This window comes from Hyperolius riggenbachi, chromosome 3 (assembly GCF_040937935.1).
Source record: "Hyperolius riggenbachi isolate aHypRig1 chromosome 3, aHypRig1.pri, whole genome shotgun sequence".
In the NCBI taxonomy this organism is placed as follows: domain Eukaryota; kingdom Metazoa; phylum Chordata; class Amphibia; order Anura; family Hyperoliidae; genus Hyperolius; species Hyperolius riggenbachi.
Window position 1 is genome coordinate 223,141,039 of NC_090648.1, and position 23,605 is coordinate 223,164,643.

General features: G+C 43.4%; 1 protein-coding gene across 1 annotated transcript in view; it reads left to right on the top strand.

The window, feature by feature from the left end:
• Positions 1-1,759: 1,759 nt before the first annotated feature.
• Positions 1,760-23,605, top strand: part of ZNF592 (zinc finger protein 592) — a 49,391-nt gene continuing 27,545 nt past the window's right edge. The window contains exons 1-3 of the mRNA XM_068275821.1: positions 1,760-2,317; positions 15,351-15,399; positions 18,030-20,344. Coding sequence (XP_068131922.1) covers positions 18,050-20,344 — 2,295 coding nt within the window. The 5' untranslated portion in view covers positions 1,760-2,317; positions 15,351-15,399; positions 18,030-18,049. The remainder of the gene's footprint in view (positions 2,318-15,350; positions 15,400-18,029; positions 20,345-23,605) is intronic.

Below are 23,605 nucleotides of genomic sequence, written 5' to 3' on the forward strand. Positions count from 1 at the left end.
ACGGCAGCGCGTATAGTCTGAACGAGGCCTTAGAGACAGAGGCTCAGCAGGATAGCCAGATAACTGGTATTGCTTAAAAGGAAATAAATATGGCAGCCTTCCTCTCATTACAGTTATCCTTTAAGCCTTGTACTCACGGGGCATCAGGATTTGATCCTGTGGGCAACATTGGCCTCCATACCACATTCGGTAACAAAATGTCTGAAAATGACCGACCAAAGTATTGTAACTACCACTAAGACTGTATTAACATTCACAATGTTTTCTGGAGGAAATTACTGTTTGCGGGAAAAAAGTGATAAAAGTGAGGTAACATGATGGTAAAAAAATGTTTTATTGTAGAGGTAAATTCTGCAAAAAAAATTCATTCATAGTGAAAAAAAAGAGCGTATTCTTTTTGTTAATAACTGATTTTTTAATCACTTGTAAGTACCAGGTGCTTTCACTTCAAATCCAATTACATATAGTCTAGCCCTAGAGCATACATGTCAAACTCTGGCCCGTGGGCCAAATCTGGCCCTATAAGCCATTAAATTTGGCCCTCAAGTGGTTTTTCCACTTGGCATTATGTTTGGCCCACTCTAGACACCAGGGAAGGTATACGGGAGGTGAAGCCCTAGAACACCAGGGAAGCCATATGGGGGAGGTAAGGGGAAAGCACTAAACACTAGGGAACTGTGTAGGGGAGGGCAGGGGCCTATAGTCACTAGGGAACTCTATAGGGGAGGGTGGGGGCTTATAGATACCAGGAATCTGTATAGGGGAGGGAGGACCACTAGTCACCAGGGAACTGTATAGGGGGTGGAGGGGGGCCACTAGACACATGGGAACTTTATAAGGGAGGAAGGTGGCCAGTAGACATGGAAGTTGGCCCGCGACTAGATCCCAGTGAACAATTTCAGCCCCCTTTGTCTTTGAATTTGACACCCCTGATCTAGAGCCTTTGAGCTGTGTTTGCTAGATTTTGGAATTTTTCCACAGAAAATTATTTTTTATACACTTCCTCATTCTTCACTATTACCGAATGGCGGCGACTGAAGGGCCTACACTGTACAGATGCATCGCTAGCCTGCTGGCTAGTGTCGTGTGTGGTGTGTGTGTGTGTGTGTGTGTGTGTGTGTGTGTGTGTGTGTGTGTGTGTGTGTGTGTGTGTGTGTGTGTGTGTGTGTGTGTGTGTGTGTGTGTGTGTGTGTGTGTGTGTGTGTGTGTGTGTGTGTGTGTGTGTGTGTGTGTGTGTGTGTGTGTGTGTGTGTGTGTGTGTGTGTGTGTGTGTGAGCAACATCACACAGTGGGGGAGGTGAGTGGACAGAATAATGCTCTTGACCAATGCTCAAACAAATCCATCAGCTGAGCTGATCGCTGACTGAGGCATCAGGCAGCTTCGGGAACCGCTGTACACACGCAAGATTGTCAACAGAGGCGGTCAAATAGCGGCAGAGTTCCTAATGTGTGTAGGAGGCTCTACAAACAGAACTCTTTGCTCATGGTTGTGTCTCTTGTTTTGCTCTATGGTAAAAGAACAAGGAAGTAGGCCCCACTTTGGGAACTTCACAGGAAGTAAAAATACCAGTCTAACGGGAGCTATTCATCTTGCAGGGTCGCCTCAGGGAAGGCCAGTCACATTACACCTGAATACAATGAATTTACATTCTGTGCAAAACGAGTAGGAAAGGATGACGTGAAAGGTGCTCTAGCCCTGAATGTACACATATATTAGGACGTGTGTCACGTGTTGTAGGATGTAAACAATCCTTCAGCGACCCGGAATTGTTAAACGCACCGAAAATGCCCACATGTATTGCACCGTATCGCAAAGCAGCACACAGAGCAGCTGCACGTCCCACAACACGCCAGCATGACAGAACACGGTGTCATCACTATGCCTCTCCAGTCATGTGATGTATCATGGCCAGAGTCTGCCCCTCCATTGTTGTTTCCCTTCGGTCTTGCAGTCTCCATATTGCCTGCATCCCCTCAGCACGCCTGCTTGTGTCCCCACCATGGCCTCTCCTCCCTGAGCCGCTATCCTATCCTGCCCACCTCCCCAGCCCTACACTCCCCGCCGTGCCAGCAGCAGCCGCCTCAGCCAGCCGTGCTCCCCCAGCAGCAGCAGGCTCCTCCCCCGGCCGGCCTCGTCTCTCCTCCCTCAGTGAGGCAGTGCCCTCCTCTTCCCAAGGCCCAGTCTCTCTCCGCCATGTTAGTTTTTCCCGGTCCCGGCCTACTAACCAGGCCGATTCCCGGTATTTGCTGTGGGTCTACTACTCGGTTAGCCCCTCAGTCGCTGAACGTGTGACTGTCAGACTCCGGCCAGGACTGGGTGAGTAGACACTGCGGAGATCCTGGGCCTGTAGTGAGGGGACATGGTGCTGTGTGCTCCCCTGCAGAGACATGGATGGAGCCATACACAGGAGCAGAGAGAGGGCTGAGCATTGTATAGAGGGCTCAGGATGGGCTGCTCCCTATACCTATCAGTGTGCAGGCTTATGAGACAATACAGCAGGCTGAATGGCCATGCTTGCTCTGTGATTGCAAATGCAAGCATGATTCACACATCTTAACCATGATAAGTTAGGGGAAATGAATGATATATACGGATTGGAGCACCTTCCTTTAGCTTTACTATAAGCTGTCACTGGCACTGCAACACAGCAGCGTGTCACCAGTAGGTCAGAGCCCTGCCATTTCCTAATACCCATATTGCATGTAAGTTTATGCTGTCATCAAATGCCATATACTCCTGTTTTTATTATGGCCCTTTGCATATCCTGCCCTTTTGTCGCAAGATAACAGCTCTTGCAGAAAGTCTTTTTGTAATATGGTCTGGTATAAAGACATGTGCACCTCTTGACCCAAAGTAGCACTCTCTCTGTTCCTAGCCTAAACTGTAACTGTGTGTACACCTGTATTATTTACATATGGCATTCATCCAGTGCCCGTGGTGTTCTTGTCACAGTGTTGCAGGCATCTTGTGCCTCTATATGCTGTAAAAGGGTAGGGTGCCAAGGAAATCTGGGCTCCAGGTGAAGCTGCTATTAGAATATGTAAAATTACTGATCTTTTATTATTGGGGGCAGGCTTACACTGATAGTAGGATATTGGTAATGTTACAGATACTCTATAATCACTTTACCTAACACTCTTCTCAGCCTAACCAGTGCTAGTCTAGTGTAGGGGACCCAGCAGGAATCCTCATAGGGAACAGTTCTCCAATCGCAGTGGCCTCTTACAGCACAAAATGTTGGGATTGGCCAAATAGTGTGGGCGTAGTCTACTATAACCTATTGAAAACATAGCAGTTAAAGAGGGTGCTGGCCACCCAATCACATTAGCGGAACTTCCCTATGAGGTTTCCTGCTGGGTCCCCTAAAATAGACTAGCGCTTACTAACCCACCCTCTACATACTGCTAGAACTAATCTATACACCTACGATATATGTAGCACAATCTCCACCACCACTGAATAGTCCCCTCAAGGATATGTGCGCTGCTCTCTGCCACCACGAAATTTCATAGAGTGGCCTATGCTTCACCCATATTACCGGCTTCACTAGTGCCTTTGTGTTACTGTTGCCAGTTGTAGAAGCTTGTCCAGTGAATTGCTTAACATAATTATGACTTGGATTTTGCTGTTTAATGAAGTATGGGTTAAAGTAATCCTGAAGTAAACTTGGGTAATTTAACTGACTCTATGACAAACTGCAAAGTCAGAGGTTGCCATCAGTGGAAACTGTTAGGGGTCACACTTGTCTTTCAGTTTATACCCTATTCAGAAAACTGAAAGACAAATGTGACCTCTACCGTAAAACAGCTAATGTAATTTATAGAGAAAACTGACAAATTGCGCAAGATGTCAGTTTTTTTTCTGCATGCGAAATCTGCATTAAAGTGTGACCTAGCTCATTGATTAACATGAGTTCTCAGTTGAAGTCAGTTTTTCTGTGCAGAAAACGCGTACGAAAGCCGGTAAGTGTGACCCCTGCCTGAGGCAGTAATTTTCAGCAGATGTAAGTAGAGCTGAGAAAAAAGTCAGTTGAGCTTCAAGGTGTGAGTACTGTTGCCCACTGGGATCAGGACTCGATCCCTCTGATGACAGTATGAGGCTACATTCTGTACAGCTTGTAGGCTAGCAATGTATTATTATTTAGTATTTATATAGCGCCGACATCTTCTGCAGCACTGTACAGAGCCTATTGTCTTGTCACTTAATTGTCCCTCAGATGGGCTCACATCTACCATAGTCGTATGTCTATGTATGTATTGTGTAATGTATGTATTGTAGTCTAGGGTCAATTTAGGGGGAAGCCAATTAACTTATCTGTATGTTTTTGGGATGTGTGAGGAAACCTAAATGCTTGAAGGAAACCCACCCAGACAACTTACAAACTCCTTGCAGATGTTGCCCTGGCTGGCATTCGAACCGGGGACCCAGCGTTGTAAGGCGAGAGTGCTAACCACTATGCCACCATGCTGTGTTCTGTTTCTGTGGAAAGGGGGAGAGGGATGATGGCACGACGGAGTAGGAGAGGTAAGGAGGTGTGGGCTTGGCTGAGATCATCTGGATATCTCAGATTTCACTAATGGTAATTTCCAGTAGTGTACTTTATCATCATTGCCCAATATTAGCTTCAGGATCATAAGAAGCCATACATGTTTTTCCAGGGTGAATTTGTTAGATATCAACTGTCACCTTGTCAACTGATAAACTCAACTGTATTGAGAGTGATATGGTGGCGCCCATATTTATTTCCTTTGAAGCAATACCAGTTGCTTGGCAGCCCTGCTGATCTATTTGACTGCAGTAGTGTCTGAATTACACCAGAAACAAGCGTGCAGATATATTCTTATCAGATCTTGTTCAGGATCTGTGGCTAAAAGTATTAGAGGCAGAGGATTAGCAGGACAGCCAGGCAACTGGTATTACTTAAAAGGAAATAAATATGGCAGCCTCCATGTCACTCTCGCTTTAGTTGTCCTTTAAGTTTTATACAGTTTTTTTTTTTTGTTTTTGTTTTTTTTTTAAATATATTTTACCAGAAACATAAATAACAGAGGTAAGGGTGTGTTAACTCATCCAAATTCGATTGGCAAATTCTACTACTTCTATGAAATATGAGGGGTACAACAGATTAAATACTGTGAATAGATTATGTAGGTCAGTGCTGTCCAACTGGCGGCCCGCCAGGCCTCCTGCTGCGGCCCCCCTGCTCCATGCTGTAGTGTAGCGCAACTTTTATTTATTCATTTTTAAAAAAAATAAAAACCCTTTCCCCCGTGCTGCGCGGACTATATATTATATATATTTACAGGCTTCCCCCTCTTTGTTCCCCGTGCTGCCGCCTCTAACACATCTCAGATCGGCGGCGGCGGCAGCAGAAGATAGGAACCAGTCACACCAGCGCATGACAGCCGCACGGGGGACTTTACGTGCTGGACGTGACCGATGATGTCACGTCCTCCATTCAAATTCACCGCGCGGCTGCCGTGCGCCGGTGTGACTGGCTCCGAGTCCGATCTCCTGCCCGCTCCTGCTGATCTGAGGTGAGTTACAGGCGGCAGCACGGGGGACAACGAGGGAGGGGGCGTTCTGGGCAATCTGAATTCACGGGTGGTTTCCCGTGAATTATTACACTGAGCAGCCTGTTCATTTTTACTGACCGCCTGCTGCTTCTGCTGGTAACGTTGCGCTGTGTCTGGGGAGTGGTGACGTCACACGGGCAGATCATTGCAGTGGAGTGGAGGAAACACGTTGATAACGGCCGCAGAAAGATGTAAAAATGATCTGCGGGCAATCTGACTGCATTTTGTGGGCACATTTGCGGGCAATCTGAGTACATTTTGTGGGCACAACTGCGGCCAATCTGAGTACATTTTGTGGGCACAACTGCGGCCAATCTGAGTACATTTTGTGGGCACAACTGCGGCCAATCTGAGTGCATTTTGTGGGCACAACTGCGGCCAATCTGAGTGCATTTTGTGGGCACAACTGCGGCCAATCTGAGTGCATTTTGTGGGCACAACTGCGGCCAATCTGAGTGCATTTTGTGGGCACAACTGCGGCCAATCTGAGTGCATTTTGTGGGCACAACTGCGGCCAATCTGAGTGCATTTTGTGGGCACAACTGCAGCCAATCTGAGTGCATTTTGTGGGCACAACTGCGGCCAATCTGAGTGCATTTTGTGGGCACAACTGCGGCCAATCTGAGTGCATTTTGTGGGCACAACTGCGGCCAATCTGAGTGCATTTTGTGGGCACAACTGTGGCCAATCTGAGTGCATTTTGTGGGCACAACTGCGGCCAATCTGAGTGCATTTTGTGGGCACAACTGCGGCCAATCTGAGTGCATTTTGTGGGCACAACTGCGGCCAATCTGAGTGCATTTTGTGGGCACAACTGCGGCCAATCTGAGTGCATTTTATGGGCACAACTGCGGCCAATCTGAGTGCATTTTGTGGGCACAACTGCGGCCAATCTGAGTGCATTTTGTGGGCACATTTGCGGGCAATCTTAGTGCATTTTGTGGGCACATCTGCAGCCAATCTGAATGTATTTTGTGGGTACATCTGCAGCCAATCTGATTGCAGTTTGTGGGCAAATCTGCGGCCAATCTGAGTGCATTTTGTGGAGAATCTGCTGCCAATCTGGTTGTACATTGTGGGGAATCTGCTATCACTCCAATAGCATTTTGTGGGGAAATCTGCTGATCTGCTGCTAGATTTTTTTTTCCGGGGGGGGAGGGGGCACATCTGCAGCCAATCTGAATGTATTTTGTGGGTAAATCTGCAGCCAATCTGAATGTATTTTGTGGGTAAATCTGCAGCCAATCTGAATGTATTTTGTGGGTAAATCTGCAGCCAATCTGAATGTATTTTGTGGGTAAATCTGCAGCCAATCTGAATGTATTTTGTGGGTAAGGCCACATACAGACATCAGACCATAGTCTTTGGAAAATGAAAGATCACAGACCAATCTTAACACCCTTCCTGTAGTATAAGAGCCATACTCTACACAGTCTTTTCTATGGAGCTGAACTCCACATCAGAAAAAAATCATTGCAAGATGCTGCACACACAGATGCTGTACAGACACAAAAGATCAGTATCTGCAAAAGATCTGTTCCTGCCAAAAATCCATTCCTGCAAATTGCAATGATAGTCTATGAGATCTCCAGATCATCATACACACATGATTTAACTGACATTCATCTGCAGATCTGCAGATCTGAAAATCCATCCTGGTGGATCTGATCTGCAGATGAATGTCAGTTAAATCATGTGTGTATGATGATCTGCAGATCTCATAGACTATCATTGCAATTTGCAGGAATGGATTTTTGGCAGGAACAGATCTTTTGCAGATACTGATCTTTTGTGTCTGTACAGCATCTGTGTGTGCAGCATCTTGCAATGATTTTTTTCTGATGTGGAGTTCAGCTCCATAGAAAAGACTGTGTAGAGTATGGCTCTTATACTACAGGAAGGGTGGTAAGATTGGTCTGTGAGCTTTCATTTTCCAAAGACTATGGTCTGATGTCTGTATGTGGCCTAAATCTGCAGTCAATCTGAATGTATTTTGTGGGTAAATCTGCAGCCAATCTGAATGTATTTTGTGGGTAAATCTGCAGCCAATCTGATTGCAGTTTGTGGGCAAATCTGTGTCCAATCTGAGTGCATTTTGTGGAGAATCTGCTATCACTCCAATAGCATTTTGTGGGGAAATCTGCTGCTATATTTTTTTCCGGGGGGGGGGGAGGGAATGTCTGCCGGCCCTCCACCATGTGGTCTGAAAGAAAAACGGCGCTGATGTAGGTAAACTCTCATACTACATGAAAGTGGTACATTTGGCCAATCAAAATTGGATGTGTGTATGCACGTCTAAGGTTTGTCCATCATGTGGAAGGTTAAGGTTGAGAACACATTTGCCTGTTCAGAAAACATCCACTTTAAATGTTTGTTTCTGCGTTTGTGGCTTTTGGATTTGCATATTTGTATACTGTAGTGTTTTCTTTAAGGGCCGGTTCACACGAACGCTTGGCGGGGGTTTACCGGCAGCGTCCAGAACTTGTCGTCAAATGCTCCCATTCAAGTGAATAGGAGCTTTTGTATCGGGCGGCATAGGTCGATTACCAGCATTTGCGTGTAAGCACAAAGCATTAAAGCAGATAAGAGTAGCACTCTGAGATATAAACCTACATACTCACCTAGCAGCATCTTCCCAAGCTCTGTCTTTAATGCTGAGAATACACCATGAGATTTTTTGGCAGATAGATGGTTTCAATAGACAATATCCGACAGGTCCGATATGATTTTCGGTCGATTTCTCGTAGAAGTAAATGGAAATCAATCAGAAAAGCAATCGAACAATAAATCTGGAAAATCTCATTGGCTATCATTCATAAAAGTGTTGTCGGTAATGAGAATCAGTGCGGGAAAACTCAGCTGTCGGTATTTTAGACTTCTGGGTGGTCATTCATAAAAATGTTGCCTGTTGCGATACAAGTGCGGAGATTTTCCGAAAAAGGCTGTCGGTAAACTTGCGGAAACAGAGAAGCTGCCTGAGTCCCTCCGTGCACTGCTCTCTCTGCTGCTGCTTTGAGGACCATTGTAGTCCCTTACACACTCCAATGAGTTCTGGGTCACCATGAGCTTGCTGGTTAGTCTGTGCCTCTCGGATTCACAAGCCCTACTCCATAGAGCCAAATTAATCCATGCCATGCACTGATGAGGATCAAACAATCCAAAACAGTCTGTATGCATGTTGGATTATTATGGCTCTGTACAAATTAACAAGTTGACACATCATTGCATTCCAGCGGTTCTGGAGGTGTGTTTAGCTTCTAAGGGTACAATGGTTAATTTGCATATATTCAGCAGTGGTGCTCTGGGAGACATCTCAAGCTCACTCCAACCTGAATTATCGCAAATTCTTTCTGTTTTAGGAAAGCAAACTTTTGTTTTTCTGCTGCTGCTTGGGAGGTCTGTCTCCATTCACTTGTATGTATTCCGCATGCTTATCGCTACTTCTTAGGGAGCGGTAATCCCCCGTCCGCATACCACTTGCTCTAATGTTTATGAATTAACCTTCCTGGAGGTAAGCCGTCCAGGAGGATTTCTCAGGCCCTGCGGGGCCGATCTGCATAATTTTTTGCTAGCTGCGTGTGCATACCGATTGCCTCCGCGCCGATTCGCCGCTACCGGCCGCCCTCCCCCCCCCCCCTCCAGACCCCTTACGTAGCCTGGCCTATCAGCGCCAGGCAGCGCTGAGGGGTGGATCGGGACTCCCAATGAAACGGGATTTCCTGATCGCAGATCGCCGGAGGAAACAGTCCGTAAGTGACGTTTTTATAGTTTAAGTAAAATTCTAGGACCGTGTAGTAATCTCTGTCTTAATGACATTTGTTCACACTACGCTATAAACACACAACAAAAATCCCCCAAAGAATGTCTGCTACACAGGGCTGTGGAGTCGGTCCAAAAATCCACCGACTCCGACTCCTCAGTTCCACCGACTCAGACTCCTCGACTCCGACTCCTCTAATTTGCATATTACAATTTTGTTGATTAAAAGTATGTAACATGAAATTCGTCTCTTAACTGCCAACCTTTAGGAATTTTACAAGTCAACTGAAGTGAGAAGGATATGTAGACTACTATATTTATTCCCTTTAGACTAAAACTAGTCCTTGGTAAGAGTACTTGTAAAAGGTACAAACCGGAACAAAGAACATCCATCAGGCCCTAGGCAATGTAAGTGTGGGTACATGTAAGAGTGATGTGCAGGTACTCTGCAGGGGAATGAGGAGATTGTAAACAGACAACACCTCTGTGTTCAATGTGCACAGCATTCTCAGTGGATTCCCTGCAGCTCTGTGGGGAGTGCATATGTAGAGTACTACTGTGTAACAAAGTAAACCTGAGACAGATGAAATTAAAGATTTATACATACCTGGGGCTTCCTCCAGCCGCCTTCAGGATAATCAGTCCCTCGTTGTCCTCCTCCACCACTCCGATCTTCTGCTATGAGTCCAGGTACTTGAGCCAGTCGGGCGTAGTGCGCATGCACACACTCCGCCGCCAGGAGCATACTTCACCTGTGCAGCACTATTGCGCAGGTGCAGAATGTTCCTGGCTGTGGGAGCGGCATGCGGCCGGACAGCGCTGACTGGCTGAATTACCAGGACTCATAGCAGAAGATCCGGGTGGTGGAGGACAGCGAGGGACTGATTAGCCTGAAGGGGGCTGGAGGAAGCCCCAGGTATGTATAAAACTTTACTTTTCATCCTTCTCAGGTACCCTTTAATTTGTAGTCACCAAACCAAATTTTAACAACATATCAAATTATTTGATTTCATCAGCAAAGGGAGTGCGTACATTTGCATAAATCAGCATCAACGCAGAATTATTTCCATCTCGTTGACCATCTCTATTAGTGACACAGCTACACATCAGGCTTTATTCTTACAGCATAGATGTTATTTAGTATATATAAGAGATTCCTGTGTACACATCATATATATACAGTCACAATCAGATATGTATATCTGACCTTAAAAATACGAGGACTGCTTTATTGAAGCAGCACAAGTAACTAATTTTGATTGGTTTATTTCATTTTGTGGACTAAGCACAGCTATTACTGTATATATACTGTATATATACATTATTTTTAATGACTATTATCTGAGAAATAGAACATTTTATCATATTTTCTATTTTAATTACAGTTACAAATTCATTAGGAGTCGGAGTCGGTGCATTTTTTTCCGACTCCGACTCCAGGCACCCAAAATTGCACGACTCCACGACTCCGACTCCGACTCCACAGCCCTGCTGCTACATCATAAGTAAAGCTTAGGTACCCATTGCAAGACTGAATCGCTGGAAACTGAAGTTTCCATGATCTTCATACTAAAGATCTGTATAGATGAGATGTGGACAGCAGCAATAGGCCACAAGTAGATTGTCAATGATAGGATCGTTAAATGAAAAAGTAACATTGGGAAGTTCCATAGACTTTAGTGGAAAGATTGTTTAAAGATCTGTACACACTGGGACGTTGAATGAATTGATCCTATTTGATCCATTATGACGGTCTTTCAAAATGAACAGGCATTGTTGGCTGTCTGCAATCATCATTTACAAATTTATCTTTAAAAGATAGTTACACAGTGTTGGTTGGAACGATTGTTCATCTGTAACAATGAAATCTTGCTGTGGATATGGGCCTTAACTATATTTGCAAAAATCTTTATTCAAAATACTCAATTTAGGAAAGGAAGTCGCACAAAATAAAGCCAACTAGGGCACAGATGTCCATTATTATATAAAATGCCTAAATATCAAATGTAAATTGCCACAGTATGTGTGAACTGCCATTGAGTAGTGCAAATAATGTGTGTCAGACCTGAACCAGCGGTAGGAAGATATAGGCCTAGTCTTACACGTATCACTGTTGCATTAAAGACCCTTGTTCACACAAATGGCTTGATGCTGGCATTTATTTTTTTTAAAGTGGCATACTAGCAAAGTGTTCTGTTCCTAAGCGGTAGGGCGCACGAGTGACGTCACGTAGAAGGAAGGGTAAGTGGGGAGAACAATGGTCTTTGGTTGAAGTGAGCCGCCAGGTAGATTGCTGGCTCAGGGGGTCAGAGCACTGCTGTACGCTCTGTCTGGATTCTCAGTAGATGCAGTAGTTATTGGCCCCCTCGGCCGGGTTTCATCTTACTTATGTATGAGGCCTTAAAGGGATACTGTAGGGGGGTCGGGGGAAAATGAGCTGAACTTACCCGGGGCTTCTAATTGTCCCCCGCAGATGTCCTGTGCCCGCGCAGCCACTCACCGATGCTCCGGCCCCACCTCCGGTTCACTTCTGGAATTTCTGACTTTAAAGTCAGAAAACCACTGCGCCTGCGTTGCCGTGTCCTCGATCCCGCTGATGTCATCAAGAGCGCATAGCGCGGGCCCAGTATGGTCTGTGTCTGCGCAGTACACTCCTGGTGACATCAGCGGGAGCGAGGACACGGCAACGCAGGCGCAGTGGTTTTCTGACTTTAAAGTCAGAAATTCCAGAAGTGAACCGGAGGCGGGGCCGGAGCATAGGGGAGTGGCTGCGCCAACACAGGATGTCTGCGGGGGACCATTAGAAGCCCCGGGTAAGTTCAGCTCATTTTCCCCCGACCCCCCTACAGTATCCCTTTAAAGAAAATATGATTGATCATATCCTTGCTCTGTGGTCTACTTTTCAACTTCTTGCTTTTTGGCAATTCTGGTTATATTGGCTCTTATGTGGAATCAGTCCAGGCATGCTAGCTGTATACTACCCGGCAGCAATGAGAATTGGGAAGTGACTGTGCCACTGGTACTCCAGATTTTCTTCCTTGGATGACTTCTGGTAGGCAGTAATTTAGGGCTGGAGCATTTTCATGAGTCAGGTAGCCAAGGCACCTTAAAATTACATTGTAGTCACTTTGCAGGGCAATTGTGTTTTGCAATTTTTGATATGAAAGAGCCCTTGGGGAAGATTTACAAGTAATATGCTGCATTAGTACACCAGTTGACACCAAAATATGTTGTCAATACAATGTAATGGCAACGCATCCATTGCAGCACACTGCTGAGTGAGTTTTCAGTGCACAGCAGAGTCATTTCCGTTACACTGAGAAACACCTGAAATGTGGCAGCAATGGATGCCCTGGCACAGCTCATACACTGTAAACTGGGTATTATTGCACAAAGTATCCAACCCCTTGACAGGTACTATTGTAATGAGAAAATTAGTGTTGTTTACTTCAGCTGTTTCGGTTTTTCTGTCAATGAACAGTGTATATTCCTTTTGAATAGAAAAACCTTATTTAATTTTATTCTGAATTGAATTAAATGTGGGAGTTTGTTTTTTTTGTTTTTTGTTGTTGTTTTTTTTATGTTAACTACAAAATAACTTTCCAGCTTCTAACACATGAAAAAGTGGGCACAAATGTAATATCACGCTTGCTTTGAGCATTCTCTTGCTTGTTGGCGGCTTTCAATGTTATTTACTTAAAGGATACCCGAAGTGACGTGACATAAGATCAACGTGTATGTACAGTGCCTAGCACACAAATAACTATACTGTGTCCCTTTTTTTCTTTCTCAGTCTGAAAGAGTTAAATATCAGGTATCAGGAAGTGACTACAGTGTGTCCCTCACTGATAAGAAAATCCAACTATAAAACGCTTTCCTAGCAGAAAATGGCTTCTGAGAGCAAGAAAGAGGTAAAAAGGGGAATTTCTTATCAGTGAGGGTCACACTGTAGTCACTTCCTGTCTGAGTCAGGACTGAGTCAGCCACTTACATACCTGATATTTAACTCTTTCAGACCGAGAAAGAAAAAAAAGAACACAGCATAGTTATTTGTGTGCTAGGCACTGTACATACACATGTCTATCTCATCTTGTCCCATGTCACTTCGGGTCTCCTTTAACCTCCCTGGCGGTAAGCCCGAACTGAGTTCAGGCTGCCGCTGCAAAAGATTTCAGAGGCCCTGGTGGGCTGATTTGCATCTTTATTTATTTTTTTTTTTTTGGTACACACAGCTAGCACTTTGCTAGCTGCGTGTACTTTACGATCGCTGCCGCAACGCGCCCCCCCCCCCCCAGACCCCTTGCGTAGCCTGGCCTATCAGTGCCAGGCAGCGCTAAGGGGTGGATCTGGACTCCCCGTGCACCATGATGTGGATGACGTCGATCATCGCCATGTCGACGGGGGAAGCCAAACAGGAAATCCCGTTCTGAATGGGATTTCCTGTTTGCTCTGATCGCCGGAGACGATCAGAAGGGGAGGGGGGATGCCGCTGCACAGCGGCTATCATGTAGCTAGTGCTAGGCTAGCTACATGATTTAAAAAAAAAAAATTAATGTGCTGCGCTGCCCCCTGGTGGTTTTAATATACCGCCAGGGAGGTTAATACCGGTAACATTTTTTGTAAGATGTAAAAACACCAGTGAGAAAACTCAGGAGAAAAGTTAAAATAAAACGGAGGTGAAAGCTGCAACAATCCAATACTTACTATGAAGAGGGAAGCCTCTGGATCCTCTAGCGCATAGGTTCTCAACATGCGGTACGCGTACCCCAGGGGGTACTTCTGATGGTTCCAGGGGGTACTCGGGCTTGATATACTTAACCAAGAATAACAAATTTAGAGTTTTAGAAAATGATAAATCTTATTTAAACAACACCAAATCAGTATTTTAGCTAATTAAAAGCAATAGTAGATGCTTGGAAATTGTTTAGAACCAATTATAATGTACTACGATTAAATATATATTTGTCAAGGGGTACTTGTGATAATGTTTACTATGCCAGGGGGTACTTGGTATGTACAAAGTTTTAAAAGGGGTACATATCAATAAAATGTTGAGAAACACTGCTCTAGCGCATTCCCGTGTCCTCCTCACCCCTACCATAGCTGACCGGTACACTCTGGAAGATCACAGCTATGCTCCTCTTAATGCAGAAGCTTGGCCGTACTGTGCTTGCACAGTAGCAAGGAGCTGCTTGTGGATGAGCAGCTCCAGTTTACGGCGCACAGGTGCAGTACGGCCACACTAATGCATAACGAGGTGCGCGGCCACATAACATATCGGAAAAGCTTGTGTCTGATATGTTTAGAGGGTGTGTGTGTGGCAGTGGTAAGAGCGAGGAGGACACGAGAAAGCTATCCAGAGGCTTCCCTCTGCCTAGGTATCTGTTTTTTGTTGCAGCTTTTGCCTCAGGTACACTTTTTTTAAAGGATACCATGGGTGAAACTAAACAGTTTTCTTTTGCCTACCTAGGGCTAGTTCCATCCCCGTATTCTTGTTTGTCCCTCACTGTGCTCCTGGTCCTCTTCCTTGATGAGCTTTTTGGTCCACTACAGCAGCCAAGTCACGCAGTACTGCACATGCGCTGACTTGGCGGTGCGCGTCTTTGATCACACTCCCGTAGTTACTGGAGTGTTTTGTACAAATGCGTGGCTACAAATCTTGACGGTGCTCATGCGCAGAACGCTCCTGGTTACTGGAGTGCAATGAAGGACTTGTGCTTCTGGGCCAGCACATGCACAGTCCTCCGCAACTTGGCTGCTTTAGTGGGCTTAACAGCTGATCGAGAAAGAGGACAGTGAGGGACAAACAAGCCTACAGAGGCTAGAAGAAACTTCAGGTAAGTGGAAGGACACTGTTTAGTTTCACCTTTTGTATCCTTTAACTGAATAGGGACCTTTTTCTCACCTGGGAATGGATAAATCAAAGAATTTTTTGTGCTGAATTTTTATTCAAAATGTATTTGGAGTGCAAATCCCACATATGATATTGAATTTATTTCTAAATGTATTTGCAGGCTAGATGAGGTGTCTACGCTAGGTGGAGCCATGCAATAGAACTACCAGGTAACTTTTTTTTTTTAAAAACATTTCAGTTACATAAAAGAATGCACTGAAATTTGTATGACTGCTATTAGAAATCGATACTACTTTTATTAAAACATATGCCTTTATGTGAGTGACCGAATACAGCTGCATGTTCTGCAAGTAATACATGTTAACTTAGCAAATGATTGTGGAAAGACGTGCAGATCTTTTTTTCTGTATTTTGTGGCTTTTTTTCCATTTCATAAACTAAACCTGTAATTATAAAAGGAGGGTAAAAAAATCAAAAACTTACCTTGGTAGAGGGAAGCCTCCTGATCCCCCAGAGGCTTTCCATGTCCTCCTCCAGACCACCACTGGATGCCAGGACCCCCTGGAAGTTCACATCCAAGGTCCCACACTGCATGGGATGCCTGTTCAGTAGCATGGAGCTGCTTGGGCTTGGAATTTTCTGCAGAGGGCGAGCAGCTCCGTGCTACTGTGCAGGCATCCTGTGCTTTGCAGCCACACTACTTCACGGACCGGAGTGCGGCCATAGGCATGCTTTGATAAGGCCCTTGTTGAAGAGGTTTGGGGGATCCTACTAGCACTTGTTTGGTGGAGGCTAGGGGGACAGAGGAAGCCTCTGCATTATCCAGCGGCTTCCCTCAACTTTGGTAGGTACCAATTTAGGGCATTTTTTTTCTTCAGGTTTCTTTTAAAATTAGCTTTAAAATAATTGAAAGCACTGAGTTCAAACATTTCTAAGCCTCCAAAGATGGTCAGATTTACTTGAGCTAAATGGTTTATTTACAGAGATCCAGCAGATCACCTGGCCAGCATTATTAACTTTTAATGCCAAAATTCAGAAATTTGAAATGGATCATAGTTTCTGGATAGGGCTCCATAAGGTATCATTGGTGATCAGCTAGACCTGTAAGTTGAGATATTGAATCATTGTCTATGCATGGTTGTTTCAAGACTTATCTCAGAGATTCCTGTCACAATTTATACATTATATTATAAAGTAATATTTATGAAGCCTTAACCTGTTACAGGTTCTGGCTGCTGTCCATACAGATAACTCATGAAATGATGGTCACCTAATGCATCTGTCTGTCAGTGCACCATGCCCCTCCAGATGCTAGGAAATCTGGTACAGAAGTGGAGCAGCTGTTCAGAACACATAATCAGAATTTCTGATCTGGGTACTTGCACTGGTTTTGTTAAATGTGCAGTCTTGTACTGGTTAGAGGGACCTTTGAATTCACCCATTATTGTCCATTACTGAATCAGTAAATTGTCTCAGCTACCAATTTCTCAGGTTTAGGGATGACAATGCTTAGGAGAACTCATGGAGAAACTTGTGATCAATTTGATCAGCTGATAGATTTGTAAGGCTCTGATTTGCTGGTCATTATCATGTGTTAAACCAGGAAGTCATCACAGCACCTGAAATCTGAGTTTGAGACTGTGATTTCACAAGGAGTCGGAGTCGAATGATTTTGTACAAAATCCATAGCCCTGGTAAGTATTACACTAAGGAGTCTAAAGGTGGCCACACACAATACAATAAAATGATCCGATTTTACGGTAATTCAATAAAAACGATCGGATCTCCCGGAAAAATCGAAAGCTTTTTTTTCATTAGACTGAAAAATCCGATCGGATTTCCCGTTTTCTGCGATTTTAATCGATCCGAAATGCCAGATATTTTTCTTCAATCTTTCTAAAGATTGTATGGTGTGTGTTGTTTTGTCAATTTATTAATATACACACCCTAGCAATTTTGTCAGAGTTTCCAATTATTTTTATCTTAATTGGGGGAAAAATTGAACATAGGTGTGTGGTACATTGGTCATATTTTTGAAATGTTACAATCAGTCAGAAAAATTAATTGCAATTCTTAAATTGAACAGATATTTAAAAAATTGTATGGTGTGTGGCCACCTTAAGCCGGAGCCATTTTGGGTAGTCTGAGTTGGAGACGGTGGTTTCATAAACTGAGGAGTCAGAAGATTTTTGTACCGACTCCACAGCCCTGCTTCTCCATGAGTTCTCCTAAGCGTTGTCATTCCTACTCGGGTAGTATCACCCACTGCAGCCAAAAGACAGATTACGGTTCCCATATATGTATTATCCCTGGGTTCAGCAGAAGGCATACGTGGTAATCTGTTATCGTTTTCTCTCTAAATGATGTCATGGAAGGTTCATAGAATCAAATATGTTTTAAGAGTGAAATCAATATATTATGGAAATAAACATTTTTAAAAACCCACTAGTGCTTTTTTTTTTACCATGTGGTGGTATACCCTATTATGAAAAGCCTACTTTATATTGCTACTTTTTTGTTCAGAGAGAAACACAGGATAGAAGATTGTTGCATCATGCAGGGAAGGAGCTGATCACCATACTTGCTAGTGTAGAGAAATAATTTTCTTCTTGATTTTTTGGTAGTGTAGATTACTTTTGTCAAATGTATGCTTGCATGTTGAATCTTTAATGTATTGTTGCGTTACGCATGTGTTAGCATCAAGAGTTCTTCACATTATTATTTTGTTTTTGTGCTTCTTTATTTTATAAAAAAAAAAGTTAAATGGAGCCTTCAGAATACTTAGGGAAACTGCTTAAACGACAACATGGAATAGTCATTCTGTTCACTCCCATTTCAGATCTCGTTACATTTCCAGTCATGGGGGACATGAAGACTCCAGACTTTGATGATCTTCTTGCTGCCTTCGATATCCCTGATGCCACAAGCTTGGACCCAAAGGAAGCTATTCAGTCAACAAGCGATGATCAGGAAAACCATCTGAAAGCATCAGGAATGTGTTTGGATGAGAATCTGTCATTGTCTCAGTCTGTGTCTGCCCCTGATGTTCCAGCAGTAAGCGTCATTGTGAAAAACACCAGTCGACAGGAGTCATTTGAGGCAGCTGAGAAAGAAGGAAATCACATGGGTCCAAATCTACTACAGAATGGGTTCCGTGGTTCAGAAGTGAGTCCTGAGCCCCATGCTGTGGGACCTGGCTATGGAAAATTTGAGCCTGGTTTTATCAATGGTGACAACTCTAGAGGTTATGGTGACAAAATAGAGACACACAAAGCAGAACCATTACCAACTTTTAGTCAGTTCAGTCCTATTTCAAGTCCTGAGCCAGAAGATACAAAAGATGGAATATTAAGCAAGCAGAAAGCAGCAGAGTCCCCTTACTTTCCACAGCCTTCTATGTATGTCCCTGAAGAAGGCTGTATTGTGGATTCTCTAAGGAAGCCTACAGAACCTGAGCTTAGTATGTTTGATGAATACTGTAAAAAGGAACAGAAACCGGACTGCCTGGAATCTGAGAAAAACAGAACTGAGCAAAGCAGAGATATTGATAAAACTAACAGTTTTCTGGGCTCTAACCTGGCATTCAGGGATGTTCAGGATAGTAGCATACCTGAGGAGAAAGCATTTTCAGGTACAGAAGATACCTATAGTACAGGAACAGGTACATCGGCTGTGTGCTCCTCAGCTGTACCACCTCGCCAGCGTATTAAGCCAGCTCATTCTAAATTATCTTCTTGTGTAGCTGCTTTGGTGGCATTGCAAGCCAAAAAAGTAGCAGTGACCCCCAAGGAGGAAGCCTTAAATATTTCTAAAGAGATTACTGTCCCATTAAAGGAAAGTATTAAAGGAAGTCCAAAAATGCCAAAGTCACCAAAAAGTCCAAGGAGTCCTCTAGAAGTAGTTAAAAAGATAGTCAAAAATCCAGACAGTCCAATGAGCGTCTGTAGTGATACCAGTAGCAAAGATTCACAATCGGTCGGTGCTGGCTCACCACCTGCAATACCGAAAGTTAGGATCAAGACAATAAAAACGTCATCTGGTGAGATCAAAAGAACTGTAACTAGAATTTTGCCAGAAGTTGATCCAGATGATCTACTAAAATCTCCTGAGGATGTGCATGGTGAGAACTCATCGGGTGAGGATGTTAAACCACTTGTAAATCTGGAGGATGGGGCTGATACAGAGAAGGAAAGGACAAGAAACTCTAACAGGCTTTCTGGTAGCAATCCAGGGCAAAATGCTGCAGCCAATGCTCAAGTAGCTAACATTAAAGGGGATAAAAAGAAAGTTGCACAAAATTCAAGCATTCAGAATCCTGGCAGTAGCTCATCAAAAAACCCTAGCTCCTCTCAGAATAAGAAACCCTCAGTAGCACCTGTTAAGACAACAACTAGTTCAGCCAGCTTACTCCCCAAAGCGGTCCACCTTGCCAACCTCAACTTGGTCCCTAACAGTGTCAGCACTACACCGGGTCAGAAAGCTACACCTTTGAGGCAGACACAAATACCAGGTGCTCCTATGGCAGTACCACTAGTACACCAAGTTAAAATTGCAGCTCCTGTAATAGTAGATGCTTTTAATAAACTTTTACATAGTGCTAACCCCGTTCCTACTTATACCCCAAATTTGAATCCCCCTCCTGACTGCAATATTACTCTGCCTGCTTCTGGTTACAATTGCCTGGAATGTGGAGACTCGTTTGCCCTGGAAAAAAGCCTTGCTCAACACCAGAACAGGAGGAGTATCCATATTGAGGTGATGTGTACCCAGTGTTCTAAAACGGTTCAGTTCTATAACAAGTGTAGTTTGTTAGGTCATGCCAGGGAACATAAGAGTAAGGGATTGGTTATGCAGTGTTCTCAGCTCATGATGAAGCCTATATCCTCAGAACAGATGCTTGCCTCACCCCCTTTGATCTCTCCAGCACTTGCTTCTCAACCTTCAACATCCACGCAACGTACAATAGCTCCATCAACCCCGCTTGGAGTGTGGTCTGGCACCACCACCTATGCTCCACCAGCCATGCCACTTTATGCAGACCCATATGGACTTATACGCCATGGATTCAAATGTCTGGAGTGCAGCAAACAGGTCGAGGACTACACAAGCCTTGCAGGACATTATCAGAGGGTAGCTGAGGAAAAAGATGGACTGGTGAGTGACCCTTCACTCATATATGAGCTGATAAATTCTCCAAATTGGGGTGCCTGATCAGTTTATTTTGTTAACCCACATATCACAGAGGAAGTTTGCTATGCTGAGTTATCATTGCTAAGGTTTTGTGGGAAATACTGGATACAATATCATCTATTGTAACAATCTTAAGCTGATGGTGTCTCAAGAAATGTCTGCCCATTGAATAATTACATTTCTTCGCCATATTGGCTTTTTAACAAACAAACAAGCAATGTTCTATATGATTGTTGCCAAATGATGCTACACATACACATATGGCCAAATCTGACATGGTTATTCATTCAATTCTGAAGCTGTTAGTGCTGCTAGATGTTGTCTGCCCACACAGTTGGATAGGATCACAGACTGCTTATTAATTTGTGAATCAAATGCAGTCCATCAAGTGAAATATTTGAATGAGAAAGATTGTGGCAAATCTGCTAATTTCATTTTACTTATTAAAGCTTTTTCCCATGGTTAGTCTGCACTGAGCGTAGAAATATTCAAATATGGGTATGACCACCTTATTTCTGTTTCTCAAGACAAGTGCCTTATGGTGGATATCACTGTGTTTTTATACAGTTTTTGCTTAACAAATCTTGCAGAGGTCATTTAACATAAAGAAGTTGTATGCTTGTAGAAAAAAATCCTGTATCTTGATTATGTTGACAACAGGAAGTGATTGTTTCTTCATATGCATGAAAACAAAATTCTGGGCATGTTGGATAAACAAACCTGGGGGGAGAAAGCCCACACACTCTCGATGGTCCCTGGTACATGTTTTCTTTAATCCACATGATTCCTTTGCCCTGGCACCCCTGTGAGCATGCTGATGTTGACCAATCCCTATGGTGGCAGTAGCTGCTGTCATTTGTAGTTGTAGAAAATGTAAAAAGATGGTGTAAAGTGCCCTATTACCTTCCCATAGTTTTTGTTACCAAATGGGAGAGTGCAGCAGCCATCTTAAAATATTGTAGAACATGTTCATTACTGTCATAACAATGTCGATAAACAAAGGTCCAGGGGCCATATGGAACTTTCTTGGTGAGGTGAAAATGTGCTTTTCTCCCTAAAAGCCACTTTTAATACCGTGCAGTACAGATAATAGAACATTGGTAGCACAGAAATTTTTTTTATTTTCAAAGTAAACATTGAATCATTCTGTTACAGTTGTAGTTGTAAAAGCACATTCTGTCTTTAAACTATAAAACAACGCTGAAATGATGACCCTTTGAACTTTCCTGCAGTAAAACCTTTTTAAAACTGTATCTCAGTTTCGTTGCTGTTTAAGTGCTTCAGAAAACAGGACTGTATTCGACCCAGTGGGTTGAAGAACTCAGAGAAGCTCTTTTGCATAGATAACTGAAGTTTTTTTTTTTACTCTTTCTGTACTGGAAAACGATTTGAGACCCTTTTCTTTGCTATTAATGTTCTATTTCTTAGCTGTACTACAAATACAAGGCATTATATCATAAGTTTATTTTCGCTTCAGGTTTGTTTTAAAAAAACAAAAACTGCCCAACTGGTAAAATGGGCAGCTAATAGCCAGCGGTCTGCTGGGTCGCATGGAATTCTGAGTGGGACCTGACTGCAGGCCTTGTCCCTCTGCCTCATATTTTGGTTTCAGAAGTTGTGTATGGTGGGGGGGATGAGAAGCTCGACAAAATAGTTCACAGCGATTTTGCCACAATTCTCATTCAAGTCAATGAGAGCGTTTTTTGTTTTTTTTTTCAACGCAAACACTGGCCAAAACACTGGTGAAAATGCTGCAAGTGGGTCGCTGGCCTTACTTACCCGTTCATGTGTTTATTTATTTATTTGTGTAACCATGTCACGTTTGCAGTAAACTCAACCCTGCTGCCAACCATAAATTGTATACCCAGCTTTGTGACTGTGAGACAAGTCTTGCTTATATTTATGCCATTCCATTAACAAGAAACTCCAATGAGAAATAAACCGTCCCTTTAGTTCTAGCCTGTATGCATTGCTAGGATTAATGTTAAACTTTATTTCAGTTCTCCTGCCTTTTGTCTGTGAATAAGAAACGGAACAAATGTAGAAAATGAGGGACGAGCTCTGGCTTTCTGTTGCCAATTACTTTTGCAGTTAAGGGGGGCATTTCTTGGCAGTCAGTACCGCAGAGAGAGTAGATTCAATGCTTTGATAGAAGTGTAATTTGTGCTGTGAGTTCACTTTTGGAATATATACCGTAGCCAGTTTTAAATTGGGATGGAAAGAATTGCTGTATTGAAGCAAAAAAGCACTAAAAATGATTTCACTTAATCTCAGTTCTGTCCTTTTCTACATCCCTAAATATTATTATTTTACTAATGCATAATGCCATGTAACCTTTCTGGCCAGAGCTGCTGTATCTGCTGTGTCTGTTATGGGTGCTGCCATCTTGCTTTTTGCAAATTCTGATAACCTGCATAGCTCATGAGTCTACCAGTTGCTTCTTGTGCACTTCTAGGGAAAGCCCAGAGTACTGTAGACCATGTTCTCTAACCGCCAAGCCTATCAGTGTTAAAGTGGACCTGAACTCTCGCACAGGGCAGAAGGAAAAGCTAGACAAATGCACCCTGTATGTATTTAGAGAGTCTGTCTAATTTCCCCTCATCTGTGACTAATCACAAGTTGTAATGTGATCTCTTCTCTGCCACGTCAGAGTAGCTAATTGGTGTAAACAGGATGTTGACAATATATGCTCCCATGAAAGCAGGAAGTAGACACTGCAGATTTATTGCTGAATTTGTATCAGCTGTAACAAAGAAATGTTTTCTTTAAAGGTTATTATGTTGTTGCTTATCTTGTAGAGCAGAGGGGAAGGTCCGAGTTCAGGTCCGCTTTAAGCCTCGTGCCTTCACTTTGGATAAAACTAAAGGGAAAGAAATAGTGTCAAAGATAAGAAGCTAAAACAACAATGTAAATATAAAGAATTAGGCATCTCACATTATTCTTACCATAGACTGTATACTGAAACTGAAGCTTCTTTCCTAAGGGGAGAAACATTTTGCCTGATGTGAGGTAGATATAACATAGGGGTAGGGTTTGCATTAAAACTTGGAACTATTTATTATCATTAACCATTCCTAGTTCACACTGTTAAAGACACTGAAGCGGAAAAAAAATTATGATATTATGATTTGTATGTGTAGTACAGCTAAGAAATAAAACATTAAGATCAGATACATCAGTCTAATTGTTTCCAGTACAGGAAGAGTTAAGAAACTCCAGTTGTTA